Raw genomic sequence first — 22,126 nt, 5'->3', positions numbered from 1 at the left:
ACATGCAATGGGAAACCAAAAAATTTGTGTGACTCACTTTATTGTGGTGGTCTAGAACCATACCTGCAATATCTCTGAGGCATGCTGGTAGTAATACCATAATGAAGTAGTACCTCACATCCATAAGGATGGTGATCATCAAAAAGACAAAGGATAACAAATGCTGGCTAGGAATGTGGAGAAAAAGGAACCCTTAAGCACTGTTACAGGGACTGTAAATTAATTCAATCGCTATGGGGAACAGTATGGAGATCACTCAAAAAATTAAAATTAGAATTACCGTCCAATCCAACAATTGCATTAATGTCTATATTTATGGCCAAAGGAAACAAAAACAGGTAACTGAAGAGACATGCACTCTCACATTTATTGCAGCATTATTCACAATATCCAAGGTATGGAAACAACCCACATGTCTATCACAAGAAATGAATGGGTATTTATACAATGGAATAATATTCAGCTGTAAGAAAAGGAAATTCTGTCCATTCAACAATATGAATGGACCCTGAGGACCTTACGCTAAGTAATATAAGTCAGACACAGTAAGACAACTACTCTCTCGTAAGTGGAATCTAAAAAAACTGAAATCGTAAAAGTAGAGAGTAAAACGGTGTTTACCAGGGACTAGGGGTGGGGGAATTGGGGAGATGTTGTTTAATGAGAACAAACTTGCAACTAACAGATAAGTAAAGCCTAGAAACCTATTATGTAGTACAGTGATTACAAACAACAAAACTGTGATAACATTAAAGCAACTAAGAGACTACATTTTAATTGCTACCAACACTAGACAAAATGATTCTGTGATACAATGGAGGTGTTGGCCAATGCTACTATGGCAACCATTCTGCAATATAAATATATCAATGTGGCATCAATATGCCACACTGCTTAAACATGCAACTCAATAAAAAATCTAACTCAATAAAAAAGTTAAGAAGTAATTAAAAATGAGTATAAAAGCTTCTTCATCTTTGGCTGCAAAAAATATAATCAATATGAGTAATCAAGTTGAAGCCAAATGATAAACAAGCTCTTAGACTCCCATCCTTGCTCTGCACATCGAAGTGATATGCCCATTATTTTATTCCCAGCACCTGTCACAATGTCTAGCATATAAATAAATCAATAAATAGTACAGGTTAAAGACAGGTAAATTTTTTCTTTAAGGTCCAGAGTATATATATATATTATGCTTTGCATACCAAGTGTTAAAATGTAGAATATTGACATAACTATATAAACAGTTACATGTATATGTAGTTACATGTAACCATTTAAAAGGCAGAAAACATTGTTAGTTCAAGGACCATAAAAAATACAAGCATCAAAGCTGGTCTGCAGGCTGATGTTTGCCAAGGACTTTCTGAGGGTTTAGATGCGGGGTACAGGAGAAGAGAAAAGGATAATGCCAAGGTTTTTGGTCTGCAAAACTAGAAGAACGGAATTCCACTGGTGAGACTGAGACAACTACAGAAGAAGAAAGTTGGAAGTAAGAGGAAAAACAGCAGCTTCATTTTGGAAGTGTTATGTTTGACATTCAAGTGAGAATGAAGAATAGGTAGCAGCATATATGAATGAGATATTCAGGGAACAAGCCTAGGGTGAGAGCAGAAATTTGGCCTTATTACCAGACTGAATTTAAAAATATGAAACTGAATAGATAGTATAGATAAAGAAGTGTAAAGACTGAGCCTGAGCCTCACCAATATTTAGAGCTGTATGCGATGTAACTACTGAGCACTTGAAATAAGACTATTTCAAACTGGGATGTACTGTAAGTGTAAAAATGCATACCAGATTGAGACTACTCAATCAGTACAAAAAAAGAATCTGAAACATTTCATTAATACTTTTTTCCCCAAAATATCTGGACCAATTTATTCTCTCTCCAACAGTGAACAGAAGTGTCCCTTTTATTGTTCTGTTACAAGCTTCGGGTTGTCTGAAATTCATACTCATTAATTTCACAGGCCCAAAAACAGATGCCCAGTTTCAACATGCATTTTTCAATTACTAGTGAACTGCTTAAGAGTTCTTTTCCCATGATTTTCTAAGCCATATGCATTTTCTGTTTTGTAAACCGTTGTCTCTTCCTTGGCTTCTAAGGTCCAGGGGTAGGCAGAGGATCTCCTACAATTAGTGTCTTCCCCAGCTTTTACACAGAGGTAGGTAGTAATACTACACAAAAAAACAAGACTGTGCTAGTATTATCAATTGGTCTACTCCACACTTTACCTGAGTCCCATGAAGCTAGGGTGATCAGTATTTTTAAACTGATCACATATTGAAAGTTATTTTAGATACACTGGGCTAAATAAGGTATCATTAAAATTAACTTCACCTGTGGTTATTAGAACATTTTGGAGGTCAATCCTCAGTGTTCATTAGAAGGACTGATGTTGAAGCTGGAACTCCAATACTCTGGCCACCTGATGCGAAGAGCTGACTCATTGGAAAAGACCCTGATGCTGGGCAAGATTGAAGGCAGGAGGAGAAGGGGACGACAGAGAATGAGATGGTTGGATGGCATCACCGACTCAATGGACATGAGTCTGGGTAAACTCCAGTAGCTGGTGATGGACAGGGAGACCAGGCGTGCTGTGGTCCATGGGGTCGCAAAGAGTCTGACATGACTGAGTGACTGAACTGAACTGATGTATGTGACTTGAAATATATTCCTATTGGATACTGCTGGTTTACAGAACGATACGACAAACAAGAACCAGCGAGGTGAGCAACCAGAGACAAAGGATTTATTAAATACCAAGAAAATAATTTATTTCAAAGATACAGTGATCAACTTTGTCAAAATCTTCTCATAGGTCAAGTTTAATACCAAATATTACCACTGTGTTTAGTAACAATGAGGTCTTTGATGACCACAATGCCATAATTTTGGTGGGACATGTATACAAAGCCTGACTGGAGAGAGTTCAAAGGAGAAACGAGGAGATAACCAGAGACAGTAGGTACCCATACTTCGCAAGAATATAGGCTGAAAATAATAAGAATTGAGATATGGGGCAGAAGTTGAGTGACAGATTATGGCATAAAATAGTACTTTTAAAATTTACAGTTGTTCAGTGGTGAAGTCATATCCAACCCATCCAACCCGAGACTGCAACATGCCAGGCTCCTCTGCCACCATCTCCTGGAGTTTGCTCAAATTCATCTCCATTGAGTCAGTGATGTTTTCTAACCATCTCTTCCTCTATTGCCTCCTCCTCCTTTTGCCTTTCATCTTTCCCAGCATCAGGGTCTTTTCCAAGGAGCTGGCTCTTCTCACCAGGTGGCCAACGTATTGGAGCTTCAGCATCAGTTGTTTCAATGAATATTCAGTGTTGATTTCCTTTAGGATTGACTGGTTTGATCTCCTTGCAGTCCAAGGGACTCTCGAGTCTTCTCCAGCATCACAATGCAAAAGCACCAATTTTTCAGTGTACATACTATTGGAAAAACCATAGCTTTGACTATACGAACCTTTGTCAGCAAAGCAACATCTCTGCTTTTTAACAGGTCTAGGTTTGTCATAGCTTTTCTTCCAAGGAGCAAGTGTGTTTTAATTTCATGGCTGTAGTCACCATCTGTAGTGATTTTGGAGCCCAAGAAAATAAAATCTGCCACTGTTTCCATTTTTCCCCATCTGTCATAAAGTGATGGGATCAGACACCATGATCTTTGTTTTTTTCATGTTGAGTTTCAAGCCAGCTCTTTCACTCTCTTTCACCCTCATCAAGAGGTTCTTTAGTTCCTCTTTGCTTTCTGGCATCAAAGTGGTATCATCTGTATATCTGAGGTTCTTGTTTTTCCCAGCAATCTTGATTTCAGTTTGTGATTCATCCAGCCAAACATTTTGCATGATGTACTCTGCATAGAAGATAAATAAGCAGGATGACAACATATAGTCTTGACAAACTCTTTTCCCAATTTTGAACCAGTCACTTGTTCTATGTCCAGTTCTAACTGTTACTTCTTGATCCACATACAGGTTTCTCCAGAAAAAGGTAAGGTGATCTGGTATTTCCATCTCTTTAAGAATTTTACACAATTTGCTGTGATCCACACAAAGGCTTTAGCATATAGTCACTGAAGCAGATGTTTTTCCGGATTCCCTTGCTTTCTCCATGATCCAACAATTTTTGGGAATTGATCTCTGGTTCCTCTGCCTCTTCGAAACCCAGCTTGTGTATCTGGAAATTCTCGGTTCAAGTACTACTGAAATCTAGCTTGAAGGTTTTTGAGCATAATCTTGCTGCATGTGAAATGAGCACAGTTGTACAGTAGTTTGAACATTGTTTGGCATTGCAGTTTATTGAGACTGGAATGAAAACTGACAGTCCTGTGTCCACTGTTGAGTTTTCCAAATTTGCTGACATATTGAGTGCAGCACTTTAACAGCAATATCTTTTAGGATTTTAAATATCTCAGCTGGAATTCCACTATCTCCAGTAGCTTTGTTTGTAGTGATGTTTCCTAAGGCCCACTTGATTTCACACACCAGGATGTCTGGCTCTATGTGAGAGATCACACCACCGTCATTATCTAGTTCATTAAGACCTTTGTTTGTATAGTTCCATCTATTCTTGCCACCTCTTCTCGGTGTCTTCTGCTTTTGTTAGGTCCTTACCATTTCTGTCCTTTATTGTGCCCATCCTCGCATGAGATGTTACCTTGATGTCTCCAATTTTCTTGAAAAGATCTCTAGTCTTTCCCATTCTATTGTTTTACTCTATTTCTCTGCATTGTTCATTTAAGAAGGCCTTCTTATCTCTCCTTGTTAGTCTCAGCAACTCTGCATTCAGTTGGGTGTATTTTTACCTTTCTCCCTTGCCTTTTGCTTCTCTTCTTTACTAAGCTATTTGTAAAGCCTTCTCAGAAAACTACTCTGCATTCCTGTATTTCTTTTTCTTGAGGATGGTTTTGGTCACTGTCTCCTGTACAATGCTATGAACTTCTGTCCATAGTTCTTCAGGCATTCTCCCAGATCTAATCCTTTGAATCTGTTTGTCACTCCAATGTATAATAAATCATAAGAGATTTGATTTAGGTCCTACCTGAATAGCCTAGTGCTTTTCCCTACTTTTTTCAATTTAAGACTGAATTTTGCAATAAGAAGCTCATGATCTAAGCCACAGTCAGCTCCATGTCTTGTTTTTGCTGACTGTATAGAGCTTCTCCATCTTTGGCTACAAAGAGCATACTGTTCATGGGGTTCATGTGGCAAGATTACTGGAATGGGTTGCCACTCCCTCTTCCAGGGGACCACATTTTGTCAGAAACTCTTCACTATGATCCATCCATGTTGGGAAGCCCTGCACAGCATGGCTCCTAGCTTCACTGAGTTAGACAAGTCTCTTCGCCATGACAAGGCTGTGATCCATGAAGAGGTCTTTTAAGATAGAGTAATATAAAGCACGTTTGTATGCTGACAGGAATGATCCAGTAGAGCGGCAAATTCATTATGCAAGGAATAAGGTGAGAATTGGTGGAGCAATATATTCGAATATAAGACACAGTATGGAATCTAATGTACAAGCAGAAGGGATCACCCTTAGACAGAAGGGCAGCAGAAAAGAGGTCAAATAGGCAGGTAGGTCGGATGATTGCTTGTATTTACTCAGTGTAACAGAAAGGTAGGTCATTTGTTTCAAGTGAGGACGGTCAAAGTGTTGGAAGTCTGAGGAAGAGTGGAGTGATGAACTAGGGAAATATAATGAATGCTAGGGAGCACTCAGGACCTACCTGCAGTTAATAGTGATGAACTGGAAGTAGGACCAATCAGTGGAAATGTATTTTTTTTCCAGTCACAATGATATATACAGTTTTAAGGGCAGAGCAGGCAAAGGGTATAACAAGGCAAGAGAGGGAGAGAGCCAAAAGTACACGCAAAGGACTGACTGTAACAAAGGAAGATGATATTTAAATTTGGAAAAGAGGGTCAAGAGGGTAATGACAGTGAAAAGGTGATATAAATAAACTGAAGTCCAAGTAGGAGTAAAGAATTGTAGGAATCAGAACACAAATAATTTAGAAACAGAGGTGGTGGCATGCTTCAAGCTTCAAAGATCATAAGGGGTGACAAAGTCTAAGGTATGATCACTAAAAAGATAAATCCTAAATGATTCCGAAGAGAAAACAGGAGTCAAGAATCAGGATGGTAACACTGGGATTATAAATCAGTGGAACAATGCCTTCAAAATTCAGAGGAAAATTATTTTCCAGCCTAGAAGTCTATTATAGCCAAACCATTGACCAGGTGAAAGGGTACAGAAAACATTTTCAGACATACAAGGTCTCAAAGAAAAATTCCCTCCACATTTTCCCAAAGAAACTGGAGGCACTGAACAAGCAAGGTTATAAGCTATGAACAATACAGGCCTAAGATCCAGGTAACTAGGGATCTAACAAAGAGAGAGGGAAATGGAATTCCCAGGAGAACAATGCAGAGAAACGTGGGATGACAGCTACGCAGGGAGCCTAGAAAGCAAATGACCCAGCTAGAGAACAAAGAAGTCCAAGAATATTAAAAAAAAAATTATATATTACTGGATGTATATATACATGATGAAATATACAGATTATCTGATAGTTTAATAATAATGGGAAAGGAATTAAGGAGAAGTACACAGAAAACTGCTGCTGCTGCTGCTAAGTCACTTCAGTCGTGTCCGACTCTGTGCGACCCCATAGACGGCAGCCCATCAGGCTCCGCCGTCCCTGGGATTCTCCAGGCAAGAATACTGGAGTGGATTGCCATTTCCTTCTCCAGTGCATGAAAGGGAAAAGTGAAAGTGAAGTCGCTCAGTCGTGTCCGACTCTTAGCGACCCCATGGACTGTAGCCTACCAGGCTCCTCCATCCATGGGATTTTCCAGGCAAGAGTACTGGAGTGGGGTGCCATTGCCTTCTCCGACACAGAAAACTAAGCAAACTCAAAAGAAATAGTAGTTACTGCCTTTAAGAAAAAAACATTTGTATGAGTTAAAAAAACATACATGACTTTTGCTCATCTGTCATTAATATTTATACAGTCACAATAATGTCTGTAGCGAATGATTTAACCATAAACTGAATTATTATTTGGAGTGAGGGAGAAGGTAATATACGAATGCTAAGTATACACTAAAAATTTGATGCTACACTCTACCTGAAGGTTGATAAATTCTTAAACCTAGAAACTAGAATATTAGACTATTATACAGAAATATGGAAACAACTGTAGGAAAAAGCTAAAAGAATTAATTACTATGAATGGATAAGGAAAGAGGAGAGCACTATAGTTTTTCATCATATGCTTTGTGGGCTATAGGGAAGAAAAAACAGTGCCCAGATTCAAGACATTTGCAAGGTAAAAGAATCTCGATGTACGAGGTTAAAAAAAAAAAAGTAATCAAAGATAACACATCATTTCGCAAGACAGAGGGAAAGCCATTTAATAGGGGACCTGTGGTTCCCATTTTGCACATGAGCAACATATTAAAAGAAACTTCTTTGGGCAAATGAGAATGTCTCCAGTTCAGAAGTAAAAACAAAGCAGAGACGTAACACATAATCATTAGGAACTTGAGAAGCATCCATTTCAAACAAATTATTTGTTGATTTTAAGTCATTCATATTTATTCATTACCAGGCCTCTAAAGGATTTTACCACTCAATCAACTTTTTTTAAATTACCAAACTGAGACAAATTCATCTGGACTATCTGAAAAGTTTAGCAAAACAAGAAAAATATATTTCCAGCCTAGGAACTAACTTTTGTTTCTCCAGTTTTAGTTTTATATAATTGGTTACACTGTGTGCTGCCTTCTTAACCTTTTAAAGTATGCATCTTCCCATGATATTAAATACTGTCATCTCTATATATTCATTACACATAATCATTATTATATATGATACAGTAGGCACAATTTATTTCAACCATAACCCTAATGGTAGTATTTTGATCAACCCCAATTTTCACTACTAAAAACTCTGATTAATGTATTTGGGCATTAAGTGTCCATATGCCCAATAATTTCTTTAAGGCTGAGTTCTAAAGGTGAACTAACTAGTTTAAATGGTATCAATAAGTTTAAAACTATTGATATATACACTGCTAAATTGTTTTCCAAAGCAGCTATGTTAATGCATACTCTCACTAGTAAAAAATAGATATATATATTCTTATTTTAAATACTGTGTAGATGAAAAGTGAACTAATTATTACTTAGATTTTCTTGGATTACACTGAGCCTGAATTCTGAATTTTTTAGATGTTATGATCATTTGATAACCTTCCTCTATGAATACGCTATTTATTTTACTGCCATTTATTCATTTGGGTTTTACTCTCATCTTTATTTGAATGAGATTTTAATACACAAAAACAGACTTTTTTTTGGTCTGTATTTTTCCTAAGAATTTTTTCTATCAGCTTGTTTCCTATTAGTCCTTTTCCTTAGGATTTATTTCATCTCTTAGTAAGTCTTTCATCCATAGAGTATGCAGAAATTTGAACTAGAAAATATTATAAAATTTTTTTGTTTACTTAGAAAGTAATACAGGTGTATAATAAAAATTACAGCAATACAAACAAGTATATACTCTGATCCTCAATACCTTAGTTATCTTCTTGTGTATGATAATTTAACTACCTCTTTTTGAAAAAAGAGCAAAAATGGTAGCAAGCTACATATATTTTTCGATACCAAACTTATATTTTACATTAATTTGGAGATCTAATTTGCATAAGTAAGCCTAACCTCTCCTTTGTAAAGGGTGCAAAACACTTACTTGGCAGTATGAGGGCAGTGTCATTTAATGTCTTGTACTGATAGACGTTAGTTTCCAGACTTTAGTTGCTACAAACACAACAACTAATGTCCTTGAACATAGATCTTTGGAGATAAGCATGAATATATTTATAGGCTAAATTCCTAAAACTGAAACTGATGAAACAAGACAAGCATTTTAAATCATAGATAGTACCAAACTACTCTTTTAAAAAGTTGTAGAATTTACACTCCCATCAAAAATGCATGAATATTTGTTTATAGTAGAATCCTGTCCTAACTAATAAATGTGGAAAGAGTGCTGAAATTCAAAATCAGCATTTTGAAGTCAACACACTAAGATTAGTCCATGCAAGTACCATGAATGGATACTAAATATATATGGAGAGATTTTTAATAAGCAGGATATTTATATGATCTTATATGCAGAGTACATCATGAGAAACGCTGGGCTAGAAGCAGCACAAGCTGGAATCAAGATTGCCAGGAGAAATATCAATAACCTCAGATATGCAGATGACACCACCCTTTTGGCAGAAAGTGAAGAGGAACTAAAGAGCCTCTTGATGAAAGTGAAAGAGGAGAGTGAAAAAGTTGGCTTAAAGGTCAACATTCAGAAAACTAAGATCATGGCATCCGGTCCCATCACTTCATGGCAAATAGATGGGGAAACAGTGGAAACAGTGGCTGATTTTATTTTTTGGGGCTCCAAAATCACTGCTGATGGTGATTGCAGCCATGAAATTAAAAGACGCTTACTCCTTGGAAGGAAGGTTATGACCAACCTAGAGAGCATATTGAAAAGCAGAGACATTACTCTGCCAACAAAGGTCCGTCTAGTCAAGGCTATGGTTTTTCCAGTATTCATGTATGGATGTGAGAGTTGGATGCTGAAGAAAGCTGAGTGCCGAAGAATTGATGCTTTTGAACTGTGGTGTTGGAGAAGACTCTTGAGAGTCCCTTGGACTGCAAGGAGATCCAACCAGTCCATCCTAAAGGAGATCAGTCCTGAGTGTTCATTGGGAGGACTGATGTTGAAGCTGAAACTCCAATACTTTGGCCACCTCATGCAAACAGTTGACTCATTGGAAAAGACCCTGATGCTGGGAAGGATTGGGGGCAGGAGGAGAAGGGGACGACAGATGATGAGATGGATGGATGGCATCACCGACTCGATGGGCACAAGTTTGGGTGAACTCAGTTCCGTCGCTCAGTCGTGTCCGACTCTTTGCAACCCCGTGAATCACAGCACGCCAGGACTCCCTGTCCATCACCAACACACACACACACACACACACATGTGCACAGTGGAATACTACTCAGCCATAAAAAAGAATGAAATACCATTTGCAACATGCATGGACCTACAGATTATCTAACCAAGTGAAGTAAATCAGAAAAGACAAATACCAAATGATGTCACTTATATGTGGAATCTAAGATATGACACAAATGAACTTATATATGAAAGAGAAACAGACTCACAGACATAGAAAACAGTCTCATGGTTGCCAAGAAGGGCAGGGGAGGGATGGCTGGGAGTGTGGGATTAGCAGATGCAAACTATTAGATACAGGATAGATAAACAACAAAGTCCTACTGTCTAGCACAGGGAACTATATTCAATATCCTGTGATAAACCATAAAGGAAAAGAATATGAAAAAGAATGTGTATATACATGTATAACTGTATAACTGCATCACTGTGATGTGTAGCAGAAATTGACACAGCAATGTAAATAAAGTGAAAGTGAAAGGAAGTCGCTCAGTCATGTCTGACTCTTAGCAACCCCAAGGACTGTAGCCTACCAGGCTCCTCCGCCCATGGGATTTTCCAGGCAAAAGTACTGGAGTGGGTTGCCATATCCTTCTCCAGAGGATCTTCCCGACCCAGGGATTGAACCCAGGTCTCCTGCATTGTAGGCAGACGCTTTACCGTCTGAGCCACCAGGGAAGTCTAATGTAAATAAACTATACATCAATAAAATAATTTTTTTTTAAAAAGTAACCATATGGTAATCAGAAAGCACCTTGATGGGGTGATAAAGTCACATTACCACTGAAGGACAGATGGACACTTTATGTCTCAGATATGAAACCATAAAAAGGACACAGTATCACTCATGTCATATTCCAGCCAGGACTGTATAATATAAATCATGAGGAAAGAGTAGATAAGCCCCAAGTAAGGAACATTCTATTAAATAAGAGAAAGCAGGATAGGGTTGTGTTTTCCAAAAATATCAATGTCACTAGATACAAAGGATGAGGAACTGTTGTAAATTAAAGAGATATGCAACTAAATGTAGGGCATGATCCTAGACTGGATCCCACACTGTAGGGAAAAAACACAAAGGATGTTACTAAGTCAACTGACAGAAAGAGAACACGGGTAAGTAGTGGACTGGTATCATAGATTTGCTGAGGTTGATCATTGTGCTGTAGTTGTGTATGAGGGTGTCCTTTTCCTTACGAGGTGCATATTGATGTGTCTCAGAGGAGATCAAAATGTACACAGCTTACTCGCCAACGGTTCAGAAAAAGATACATATATACACACATACATGAAAGAAAAAGTGAAAAATGACATGATGGGTTAACAGCAGCCAAATCTAGGTGTTCTTGGTGCTATCACTGTTAACTGCTGTTATTTGGAAAACATTTCCAGATAAACTTTTTATTTTTAAAAGGTAAAAAAAAAAAAAGGAAAACAATGACTATTCATATCCTACACACACACACCTACACACACACACCCACAAACCCCTAGCATGTCAGTGCCTATTATAGGTAAAAAAAAATGGTATCTCACAGTTTTAATTTGCATTTCTAAAATGAGGTTAAACATCTTACACTTAATGGCTATTTTATTTCTATAAACTGCCTTCTGATTTTTAAGCAACTTTTTTATATCTAAAATATCTTATCTCTCTACAATTTACTTTGTTGTTGTTATAAACTGAATGTTTGTGTCCCCCTCCCACTCCCAAATTCATATATGAAGTTCTAATGCCCAATGTGATAGGAATTGGAGGTGGAGCCTTTGGGAGAGTTCTTTAACAATGAGTTGCAAGGCTAATAAAAATAAAAATAAAAGAGAGAGGGAGCCTATAGGCTGAGACTTAAGACATATCAACCAACTCCAACAGACTGACTGGGTCCCCTCAAAATTTATATCTTGAAACCTAACCTCCAATGTTATAGTGCTGGGAGATGGAGCCTTTAGAAGGTCCATGAGGTGGGACCCTCATAAATGGGATTAATGTCCTTATAAAAGAGACTCCAGAGAACTCCTCATCCCTCCTCCTGCCATGTGAGGCCACAGTGAAAAGAGGAACCAGGAAGCAGGCCCTCACCAGGCACCAAATCTGCTGATGCCTTGATCTTAGACTTCTCTGCCTCCAGAACTATGAGAAATAAATAATTATTCATAAGCCACCCCAGGCTATGGCATTCTGTTATGGCAATACAAATGGACTAAGGCAGATGTAAAATGCTGATAAAGTAAGTTTCAAGGGTGCCAACCAATTATTTCAGAACTATTTGGTAAATAAACCCTTTCTCTGACCCATTGATTTTTAATGTCCTTTTGGGAATACTTAAAATAATAATTTGTGTGTCTATTCTCATTTTTTAACTCAAACTAATCTTTTAAAAAATTCCATCCAAATGGGTAAGATTTTCTACCCATATCAATTCAAATATATAGCTAAATAACCAATGAGAGTTTAAGAAATACCCAGTATTTCATAAACAACTCATAAGCCGCACATTTAAATGTGGAACTCACATTAGGCGTATACTTAGCTATTATTCTCACATATATAATGTAAATTTAGAAAAGCTTTACACTGAACCATTGCTGGAGCCTAAGATATTTATTCTGGATCAGTAACACTGTGAAAAAGAAACTTAACGGTTTCAACAAATGAAAGAAACAGAAATAACTTAGTTTCAAATGCTATCACATCTCCCCTTAAAATACAGTGTCTATAATCTTTTTTTTTTTAATGATAAATGGAAAAATCTTTCTATGACTAAAATGTAAAACACTTCCTCAGTTTGAGGTACTAAGTGGAAGAAAAAGTTTATACTCTAAACTATTCTTCATAACTTTTGTTTTCCTTTCCTCTCCTCCAAAGACTGAAATTAACTTTTATAATTTATAAGAGACTTAAGGGACAAGCTTATCTCTTCTATTTTCTTTGTGAATCCCCACAACATCCAGAATAAGTACATCTGTACATAATGAATATTCAATGAATGGTACTGACAGAATACATATTAAGATGCAGATGGCCAATTAGTTTCAGGAATTCTTAAATAACAAAACCTTACCTCTTCAAAAACAGCAGCTTTATTTACTTTTTCCCTTGCAATGTCACAGATTTTCAAGATACCCAGAGCAAAAGCTTTCATGGCAGGATCTTCTATAAAATCTGGATTATGAATGTAAAGGCACGTAAATACTGTCTGTGCCAAGGAATGGCCTTCTAACCACGTTATCTATAAAGAAATAAAAGAATGCACAAGTCTGAAAAGTCTGATTTAACAGTCAAAGGCCAGACACAGGCCCAAATAAATATGATTAATCACAAGATTTAAAAGAAGATTAAAAGGAAGATCAGAAAAGACAAGAGTTTGAATTCACTTTCACTGACCAAAGTCTTTCAAGAATTAAAAATATCATTACCCAAAAGTTATAGATATGGGAAGCATTCTTTTATTATATAATTCAGTTTGCAAAATATTTAGAGATTAATGAAATTAGAGTGCCTCTTTACTTCATATCCAAACACTATTAATTCTATTACAACGTAGTAAATAAAAACCCATGAAACTAAGAAATTCACAATTTTAGAGCCAACCAGGTTCTTAGCCACTCATTCAACTCTTCTTTTTCATCCCAACTACTACTAATCCAGTTAAGAGTATCATATCACCCCCAGATTACCATAAGAAACTAGCCAACTGTTTTCCTGCCTCCCACCTCTACTTCAATACTCCCAATAAGAAGGATCATTCTAAAGCACAAAAATAATCATGCAACACTATTCTACTGAGTGACTACCATGGGCCAAGTACCCTGAGCTAGAAGCCAGAAGAACTGCAACCAAAACTGAGTAATTTATGATATTTGAATACTATGCCAGGTATTTTCGTGTATCTTATCTCATTTTTTCCCTAACACTTTGAGAAAGGTGGTGTTTTTCTCATCTTACATATAAAGAAATAGCATAAATAATTTGCCCGTTATTTATTCTGTTATAATTTATACTTAGTCCAAGAATTCTGCAATAGAGCAAGAAAACTACATTACAAAATGAGAAATGCACATGAAAATTGCTCTAATTAAGATGCATATTTTGTATGACTAGTGTGCAGAAGATTCTTCAGACTAAAAACTGTCTGCTTATTAAAGTCCAAACTTAGATACTTAGCCCCAATACTCTCATAGAATTGTTCCTCAACTTTGACATAAATCCTCCATCTTGCCCTCTTTTATCCTATTCCACTACAATTACAAATGGCCAAAGAGTAATAAAAATATTTCTGAGGGAAAGAGATTTGGAGGAAGAAGGATCAGGACTCTCGCTACGCCCCTTCCTAGCAACGTAACCCTAGGCAAATAGTAGGGAAATAGGTAAGAGTGATAGCAGACCACTCACAGAGCTGATGTAAAAGATCAAAGTAAAAAATATACACATAAAATACATAACAGAAATACTTCATCACACTGGTAATCAATGAATATTTTGCCAGACACACAAATGAAGAAACTTTACATTATGTGTAAAGACAATAATTTAATATCAAGTTTAAAACAGAAAAGGACAGTCAGAAAGTGGGGGCGGGGTGGGGGGGAAGAGCAGTACAAATGAGAGTTTTACCACAATTAAACCACATTGTCTAGGGAAGACAATCTATCCAGTATACATATATAAATAACTAAAAAAATTTCCTCATAGTATAAAATGGCCAGTTTACTTCAATTTTCCCTAGATTAGGAAAAAATTTCTTCAAAGCCAATTCAAAACTCTCTTTGGTTAAATTTCATGCTTACTTACAGAACCTTTCAATTACAGATTTGTTTTCCTGGGTACCTTGAGAATAGAAAAGGTACTCTGGATAATAGCTGTATATTATTATCTTTCTTGGAAAGAAAATATCCTTCCAGAAAATGAGAACCTAAAATCACCTAGATGAAAAGATAAAATAGCTGCTTCCTATAGCATAACTTAGCCTAATAATCTTACATACATCTTACTAGGCCAAGAATTATATATATTTCATATTCAGTGATGGTGTATATACTTTCAAACTGAAATTCAAGTAAGCCACAGTTCTAAAATTAACAAATAGTGCTATCTTAACTCTTACCAAACAGCAAAAGCATGTATCCATTATCCCTATCAATTCAGGCAAGGTGAGGTCTTTAATTTTTATGGTGCCATCCTAAAAGAAAGGGGAAATATGACATATAAGCTTTTTAAAAATGTATGGTTACTATGTACAGTAAATATTTTAAAATATAAATTCTAAGAAAACTCTATCTCATCATCTGATAAAACTAAGGGGCCAAATTAACTCTGTATTCTTAAAAACATCTTAATAGGTCTTCCTAACAAATATTTTAAAAGCAGTTAAAATTAGTTTTGAACATTAATAAATATGAAGCATTTTAATGAACTGAAACTATTTACAAAGAAAAAAATTTTTTTAAATTTTCCTTAAAATGATATATCTCATAAATTTTTTTAACAGTTTCCACTTATTTAACAAATCTTTCTTCACAAAATATGCAAAATTAAACTCTGAGGCAACTATGAATGAACTTCTAAATCAATTCTCATTGAGTAAATTTCTAGTTCACTACCACAGCATTTTACTTAATATATTTATACTTAAAATTTAATCCTTAAGCCAATTACCTTGATATGTATACTCAAAACTCTTTCAAATATTAATTTAAAAAATGCATGCATACAAATTTAGAACAAGCTTTTAATGAGACCTTTGTTAAAATTTCCACAGGCAGATAACTAACTTGTTTATATACCAGAGATGGATTTAACAAAATTTGATGTACTAAGTTAGATTTCCATTATTAATCAAAGTGTTTTAACATATGAATAACAAACAATAAAAGAAAACACAAAAGGCACAATGGTAACAACCTTGATAGCTTGTTCAAAATTGAGAACTTTTCGATTAACTTGGTTTCCAATCATGCCAGCATCCATCTTGGGATCCATCATTTCAATGGCAGACATGGCTTCAAAAAGACCAAATCTGCAAAAAAAAAAAATTGCCTCTACAAATTATTTTTGAACCAATAAGCTTATCCAGATTCCCACAATGGTACAAAAATCATTATAGTATTGAATACTTTAAATAACTACCCTATTCTAGGTATTTAGTTTCCACAACTTGCTATCACTTCTATTTCAATTAAATAATCCTCCTTCAACATAAAATTTCTTCCATGTACTTGTCACTCAAATCATTTTACATGCACTATGAGAAAAGAGAAGAATTAAAAGAAAAGCTGATTTTCATTCTTCCTTCAAAAAATCTGCACATTAGAAGATTGTGGAAAAAAAGAGATCAATTGATCAGCAATGGATTTCATTTTGCCTTCTTTATTTAACATTTAGAAAGGTATGTTTGGAATAATCATTATCAAATGTAACTTGTAGGTATTTTTTCATTTTCTTTACATCTTGAAAGTCTAAAAGTCTGGCACATCACCATCTATAATGCCACAAGTTTTGACAATTACATAAGAAAAAAAAAAGAAATCCTGATGGTCTGGTATTAGTGGCTTATTAGTTGTGATACAGTATGGCCTGAATAGTTAGTATATCTTTAATTGAGATACGAAAAATGAAGAACCTAAAAGAAAGTACGACTGGCCATCAAGCTATTGACTTTCTAATTTGCTTAGTCTAAGCTGATATATTACTAGGAAAATAAAAGATATTTACCTTGTTACACTAAATCATTTCTCTCAGAAAAGCAGCAGCAGTAAGATATTAAGAAAAATAAACAAATGGGATCCAATCAAACTTACAAGCTTTTGCACAGCAAAGGAAACCATAAACAAAATGAAACAAAACAAAAAGACAACCTACCAAATGGGAAATAATATTTGCAAATGATGCAACCAACAAGGGCTTAGTTTCCAAAATACAAACAGCTGATACATCTCAACAAAAACAAAAACTATCCAACTGAAAAATGGGCAGAAGACCTACTTAAACATTTCTACAAAGAAGAAATACAAATGGCCAATAGGCACATGAAAAGATGCTCAACACTGCTAATTAGTGAATTTCAAATGAAAACTACAAGATACCACCTCACACCAGTCAGAATGGCCATCATTAAAAACTCTACAAACAACAAATGCTATAGAGGCTATAAAACAAAGAGAACCTTCCTGCACTGTTGGTGGGAATGTAAATGGTATAAGTATGGTAAGCAAGTATGTAAGAAAGTTGGTATATAAGCATGTAAATATGCAAAACAGTATGGAGGTTCCTGAGAAAACTAAAAACAGAATTACCCTATAACCCAGCAACCCCACTCCTAGGATATATCCAGACAAAACTTTAATTCAAAGCAGCCCTATATTCACAGCAGCACTAGTCACAATAGCCAAGATATGGAAACAGCTTACATGTTTACTGACCGATAAATGGATAAAGAACATGTGGTACATATATTAGCTTGGTGGAAAAGTAATTGTGTTGGAGCGGTTTTGTACTGTTGAACTTTGCTGTTTAAAGTTCAACAGCATATTAAAAAGCAAAGACATTACTTTGCCAACAAAGGTCCGTCTACTTAAAGCTATGGTTTTTCCAGTAGTCATGTATGGATGTGAGAGTTGGACCATAAAGAAAGCTGAGCGCCGAAGAATTGATGCTTTTGAATGTGGTGCTGGAGAAGACTCTTGAGAGTCCCTTGGACAGCAAGGAGATCCAACCAGTCCATCCTAAAGGAGATCAGTTCTGAATATCCATTGGAAGGTCTGATGCTGAAGCTGAAACTCCAAAACTTTGGCCACCTGATGCAAATGACTGACTCATTGGAAAAGACCCTGATGCTGGGAAAGATTGAAGGCGGGAGGAGAAGGGGCCGACAGAGAATGAGATGGTTGGATGGCATCACTGACTCAACGGACACGAGTTTGAGTAAACTCCGGGAACTGGTGATGGACAGGGAAGCCTGGCGTGCTGCAGTGCATGGGGTTGCAAAGAGTAGGACACGACAGAGTGACTGAACTGATGCTGTTGAACTTTGCTGATACTAGAAAATATTCTTAAATAAATGTGGTTATGTTATACATCATTTTAATGCACACTTCTCACTTTGCATTTTTTTGCTAATGACTTATTGCTTGATGTTTATTTTATATGTATTCTAGACTAGGGAAATGATGTTAAGACAAAAAGTAAATTTGAGCTATTTTCGAGTTCAAAATGGGTGGTAAAGCAGAGGAGACAACTTGCAACATCGACAACGCAGTTGGCCCATGAACTGATAACAAATGTACAGTGCAGTGGTGGTTCAAGAAGTTTTGCAAAGGAGATGAGAGCCTTGAAGTTGAGAAGCACAGTGGCTGGCCATTGGAAGTTGACAACTAGCAACTGAGGGCATCATCGAAGCTGATCCTCTTACAATTATAGGAGAAGTTGCCAAAGAACTCAACGTCGACCATTCTATGGTGGTTTGGCATTTGAGGCAAAATGGGAAGGTGAAAAAGCTTGATAAGTGGGTGCCTCAGGAGCTGATCAAAAATAAAAAAAAAATTAGCATTCTTAAGTGTTACCTCCTTTTATTCTGTACAACAATGATCAGATTGTGATGTGCTACAAAAAGTCGACTGTATACGACTTCCAACGATGACCAGCTCAGTGGCTGGACTGAGAAGCAGCTCCAAAGCACTTTCCAAAGCCAAGTTTGCACCAAAGAAAGGTTACTGTCACTGTTCGGCAGTCTGCTGCCAGTCTGATCCAACAGCGCTTCCAGAATCCCAGTGAAACCATTACATCTGTGAAGTATGCTCAACAAATTGATAAGATGCACCGAAAACTGCAACACCTGCAGCCAGCACTGGTCAACCGAATGGGCCCACTTTTTCTCCACAATGCCTGACCACACATCACACAACCAACGCTTCAAAAGTTGAAGGAACTGGGCTACAAAGTTTTGCTTCATCCACCATATTCATTTGACCTCTTGCCAACTGACTACCACTTCTTCAAGCATCTCTACAACTTTTTGCAGGGAAAATGCTTCTGCAACCAGCAGGAGGCTAAAATGCTTTCCAAAAGTTTGCTGAATCCCAAAGCACGGATTTTTATGCTACAAAAATAAACTTATTTCTTATTGGCAAAAATGTGTTGATTGTAATGGTTTCTATTTTCATGAATAAAGATATATTTGAGCCAAGTTATAATACTTTAAAATTCACGGTCTGAAACGGCAATTACCTTTTTACCAACCTAATACAATGGACTACTACTTGGCCATAAAAAAGAACAAAATAATGCCATTTTGCAGCAACATGGATAAGAGCTATAGATTACCATATTAAGTGAAATCAGACCGAGAAAGATACCATATGTTATTACTCATATGTAGAATATAAAATATTACACAAATTAGTCTATCAACAAAACAGACTCAGGGACACAGAGAACAGACTTGTGGTTGCCAAGGGGTAGGGATTTGGGGGGAAAATGGTGTAGGAGGTTGGGGTTAGCAAACGTAAGCTATTATATCCATGGTGGATAAACAAGGTCCAACTGTATGGCACAGAGAACTATATTCAGGGCCCTATGATGAACCACAATGGAAAAGAATACATGAAAATGTGTATGTACATATAACTGAGTCATTGTGCTGTAGAACAGAAATTAACACTGTAGATCAACCATACTTCAATTAAAAAACAACAAAACAGCAGCAGTGCTTTAAGGAGATACTCCCTGAAATCCCTCAAATCTTTATAATGCTTCAGTTTAAGACACTCTGACAATATGAGCATATGGTATTACTGAAGACAACTTTCATCTATAAATCTGATGCAAAGCTGTGGGTCAAAACCCAACTGGTATTTTTCAAAGAGCTTGTCAAGCCAAAAAAGAAAATATGCAAAAATAGAAAAGAATCTTATCAATAAAACAGGGATTCACCAAGTATCAGATACTATAAACCTGTATTAATTAAAAGCATTCTAGCATACACAGATCAAGAGAAAACAATCTAAATCCATGTAGATTAATGTAATCCATGTAATTCCATGTAGGAATTACAGATGATAAAAACGGAATTTCAATTAGTGGAAAATCAGTGCATCAGTCAATCAATACTATTAAGATAAGTGGCTAACTATCATGAAAAAGTGAAATCTTTGATTTATACAATTAAAAACAAACCCCAGGCAGATCTAAGTTCTAAACCTAAGACAAACAAATGAACAAAAATTTTTCAATAATTTACAAAGCTATGAAGAAAAAAGTTGATTACTCCAGCTGTGTAAAATATTAAAAAATTACATGCAACAATAAACTTGTCAGTTAAAATACTGACAATTATCTGGGGGAAGTATTTTAATATAGGCTATTTTGAAAAAGCTAGTATCCAGAAAATATAACTAATTGATACAAACGCTTGTTGTTTTAGTTACTAAGTCATGTCTGATTCTTCTGCAACCCCATCAACTACAGCCTGCCAGGCTCTTCTGTCTATGAGATTTACCAGGCAAGAATACAGAAATGGGTTGCCATTTCCTTTTCCAGTGGGTCTTGCTGACCCAGGGATTGAACTTGTATCTTCTACATTGGCTGGAGGATTCTTTACCACTGAGCCACGTGGGAAGTCCAACTCATAAAAATATGAAAAGGCAAATAATTGGAAGAAAAGTAGGCAAAGGCCATGAATGAACAACTAAAAGAAGAGAAAATATAAACTATTAATATGAATAAAAATTCAAATGTAATCAAGTAATGCAAAACAGAATGATGGTTTTTTGGGGGGAGGAGTAAGGAAAATTTTAAAAAATAAGCATACTCTCATATACTGTTGGTGTGTAAACTGATAAAGCCTTTGGTGAGGGAAATTTGCCTGACTCCATTAAAATTCAGTCATTTGATTTCTAGGCTTCTTTCCTCAAAATTATTTGCACATGTATATGTATAAAGAGGTTGTATAAATTAAATTTACACTTAATTTTTCAATTTTCCCATGCTACCAATAAATGCTGCAATCTGAAAGTCTATCAATAGGGATACAATAGAACAAATTATGATAGTCATTTTATAAAATAAAAAGCAATTTTAAAATGAACAAGGTGTAACTATTACATACTAAAATGGGAAGAACTCTAGGATATAGTGAATGGGAAAGAAATCTGCAGTACAATACAGTCAACCCCTTCTATCCACAGTGGATTGGCTCCAGACACCTTGGCAGATACTCGAGTCCTTTACATAAAACGGCATAGTGAATACTGCTCCATATATCCCCATTTACAACTAACTAGTTTTATAACAATGACTATCTCCAGACAAAGAACGGAGACTGTGTGGGGGAAATGGTATCATGGGACATTTTGCTTCATCCCTAATGTTTAAATCTGTTAAAATACAAAGTATCCATTTATTACTATATGAAAACAACTAAAGAAAAGTTGTTATGGGCACAATTAAAACCCTAGATCAATAAGATATTTGTTTAATTAGTAACACTGCCATAGAAACCATAGTAGCAATAAGTTAGCTATTCCATTCATTCAACAAATGCTCAGTGCCTACTACTACCTGCAAGGCACTGTTCTAGGCACTTGAGATACACTAGGGAGGAAAACAAATCTGACCACTTTCCTGAAGCTCACATTCTAGTGGAAGGAAACAGACAACAAGAAAGTAAATTACATAGGTAGATTACATAGAAGGCTAGAAGACTGTGCATGCTAGGGGGTGGAAATGACAGTTAAAAGATGATATGGATTAAAAGGATACAACTTTAAGAGATGGTCGTGGTAGGCTGCTGGTAATCATGATCCCTGGGCTCAATGACTAAAACCCTGGGCAAATGAAAAGGATTATGTTCCTCTTGTGATCCTTCTCAAATGCTGTTCCATAGTCAGGAGCCACATTCTTCCCTGCACTAGCTTATAGTCTGATTTCATTACGTGCTTCCTATAACTGCCAGTGGCATCAAATAATGTTCTCAAAGTGTGGTCCCTAGGTCAGCAGCATCAATCTCACCTGGGAACTTGTTAGAAATGCAACTTTTGTGATGCCACACCAAACCTACTAAATAAGGAACTCTGGGGGC

The 22,126-nt window shown here is 36.3% G+C and overlaps 1 protein-coding gene across 17 annotated transcripts in view; it reads right to left on the bottom strand.

The window, feature by feature from the left end:
• Positions 1-22,126, bottom strand: part of NAA35 (N-alpha-acetyltransferase 35, NatC auxiliary subunit) — a 94,440-nt gene that overhangs the window by 53,628 nt on the left and 18,686 nt on the right. For 11 of the 17 annotated variants that reach the window (XM_081521894.1, XM_081521982.1, XM_081521877.1 and 8 more), the window contains 3 exons: positions 15,955-16,069; positions 15,158-15,232; positions 13,115-13,282 (listed from right to left, as the gene is read on the bottom strand). In XM_081521894.1, coding sequence (XP_081378020.1) covers positions 13,115-13,282; positions 15,158-15,232; positions 15,955-16,069 — 358 coding nt within the window. Of the gene's footprint in view, positions 1-13,114; positions 13,283-15,157; positions 15,233-15,954; positions 17,600-22,126 lie in introns of all 17 variants that reach the window. The other 6 variants (XM_081521940.1, XM_081521933.1, XM_081521961.1 and 3 more) reach the window with 2 other exon arrangements.

The sequence above is a fragment of the Giraffa tippelskirchi genome, chromosome 1, assembly GCF_054371585.1.
Source record: "Giraffa tippelskirchi isolate mGirTip1 chromosome 1, T2T-mGirTip1v1.2.pri, whole genome shotgun sequence".
NCBI lineage: Eukaryota > Metazoa > Chordata > Mammalia > Artiodactyla > Giraffidae > Giraffa > Giraffa tippelskirchi.
The sequence above is the reverse complement of the archived record's forward strand: the minus strand, read 5'-3'. Positions and strand labels throughout refer to the sequence as shown.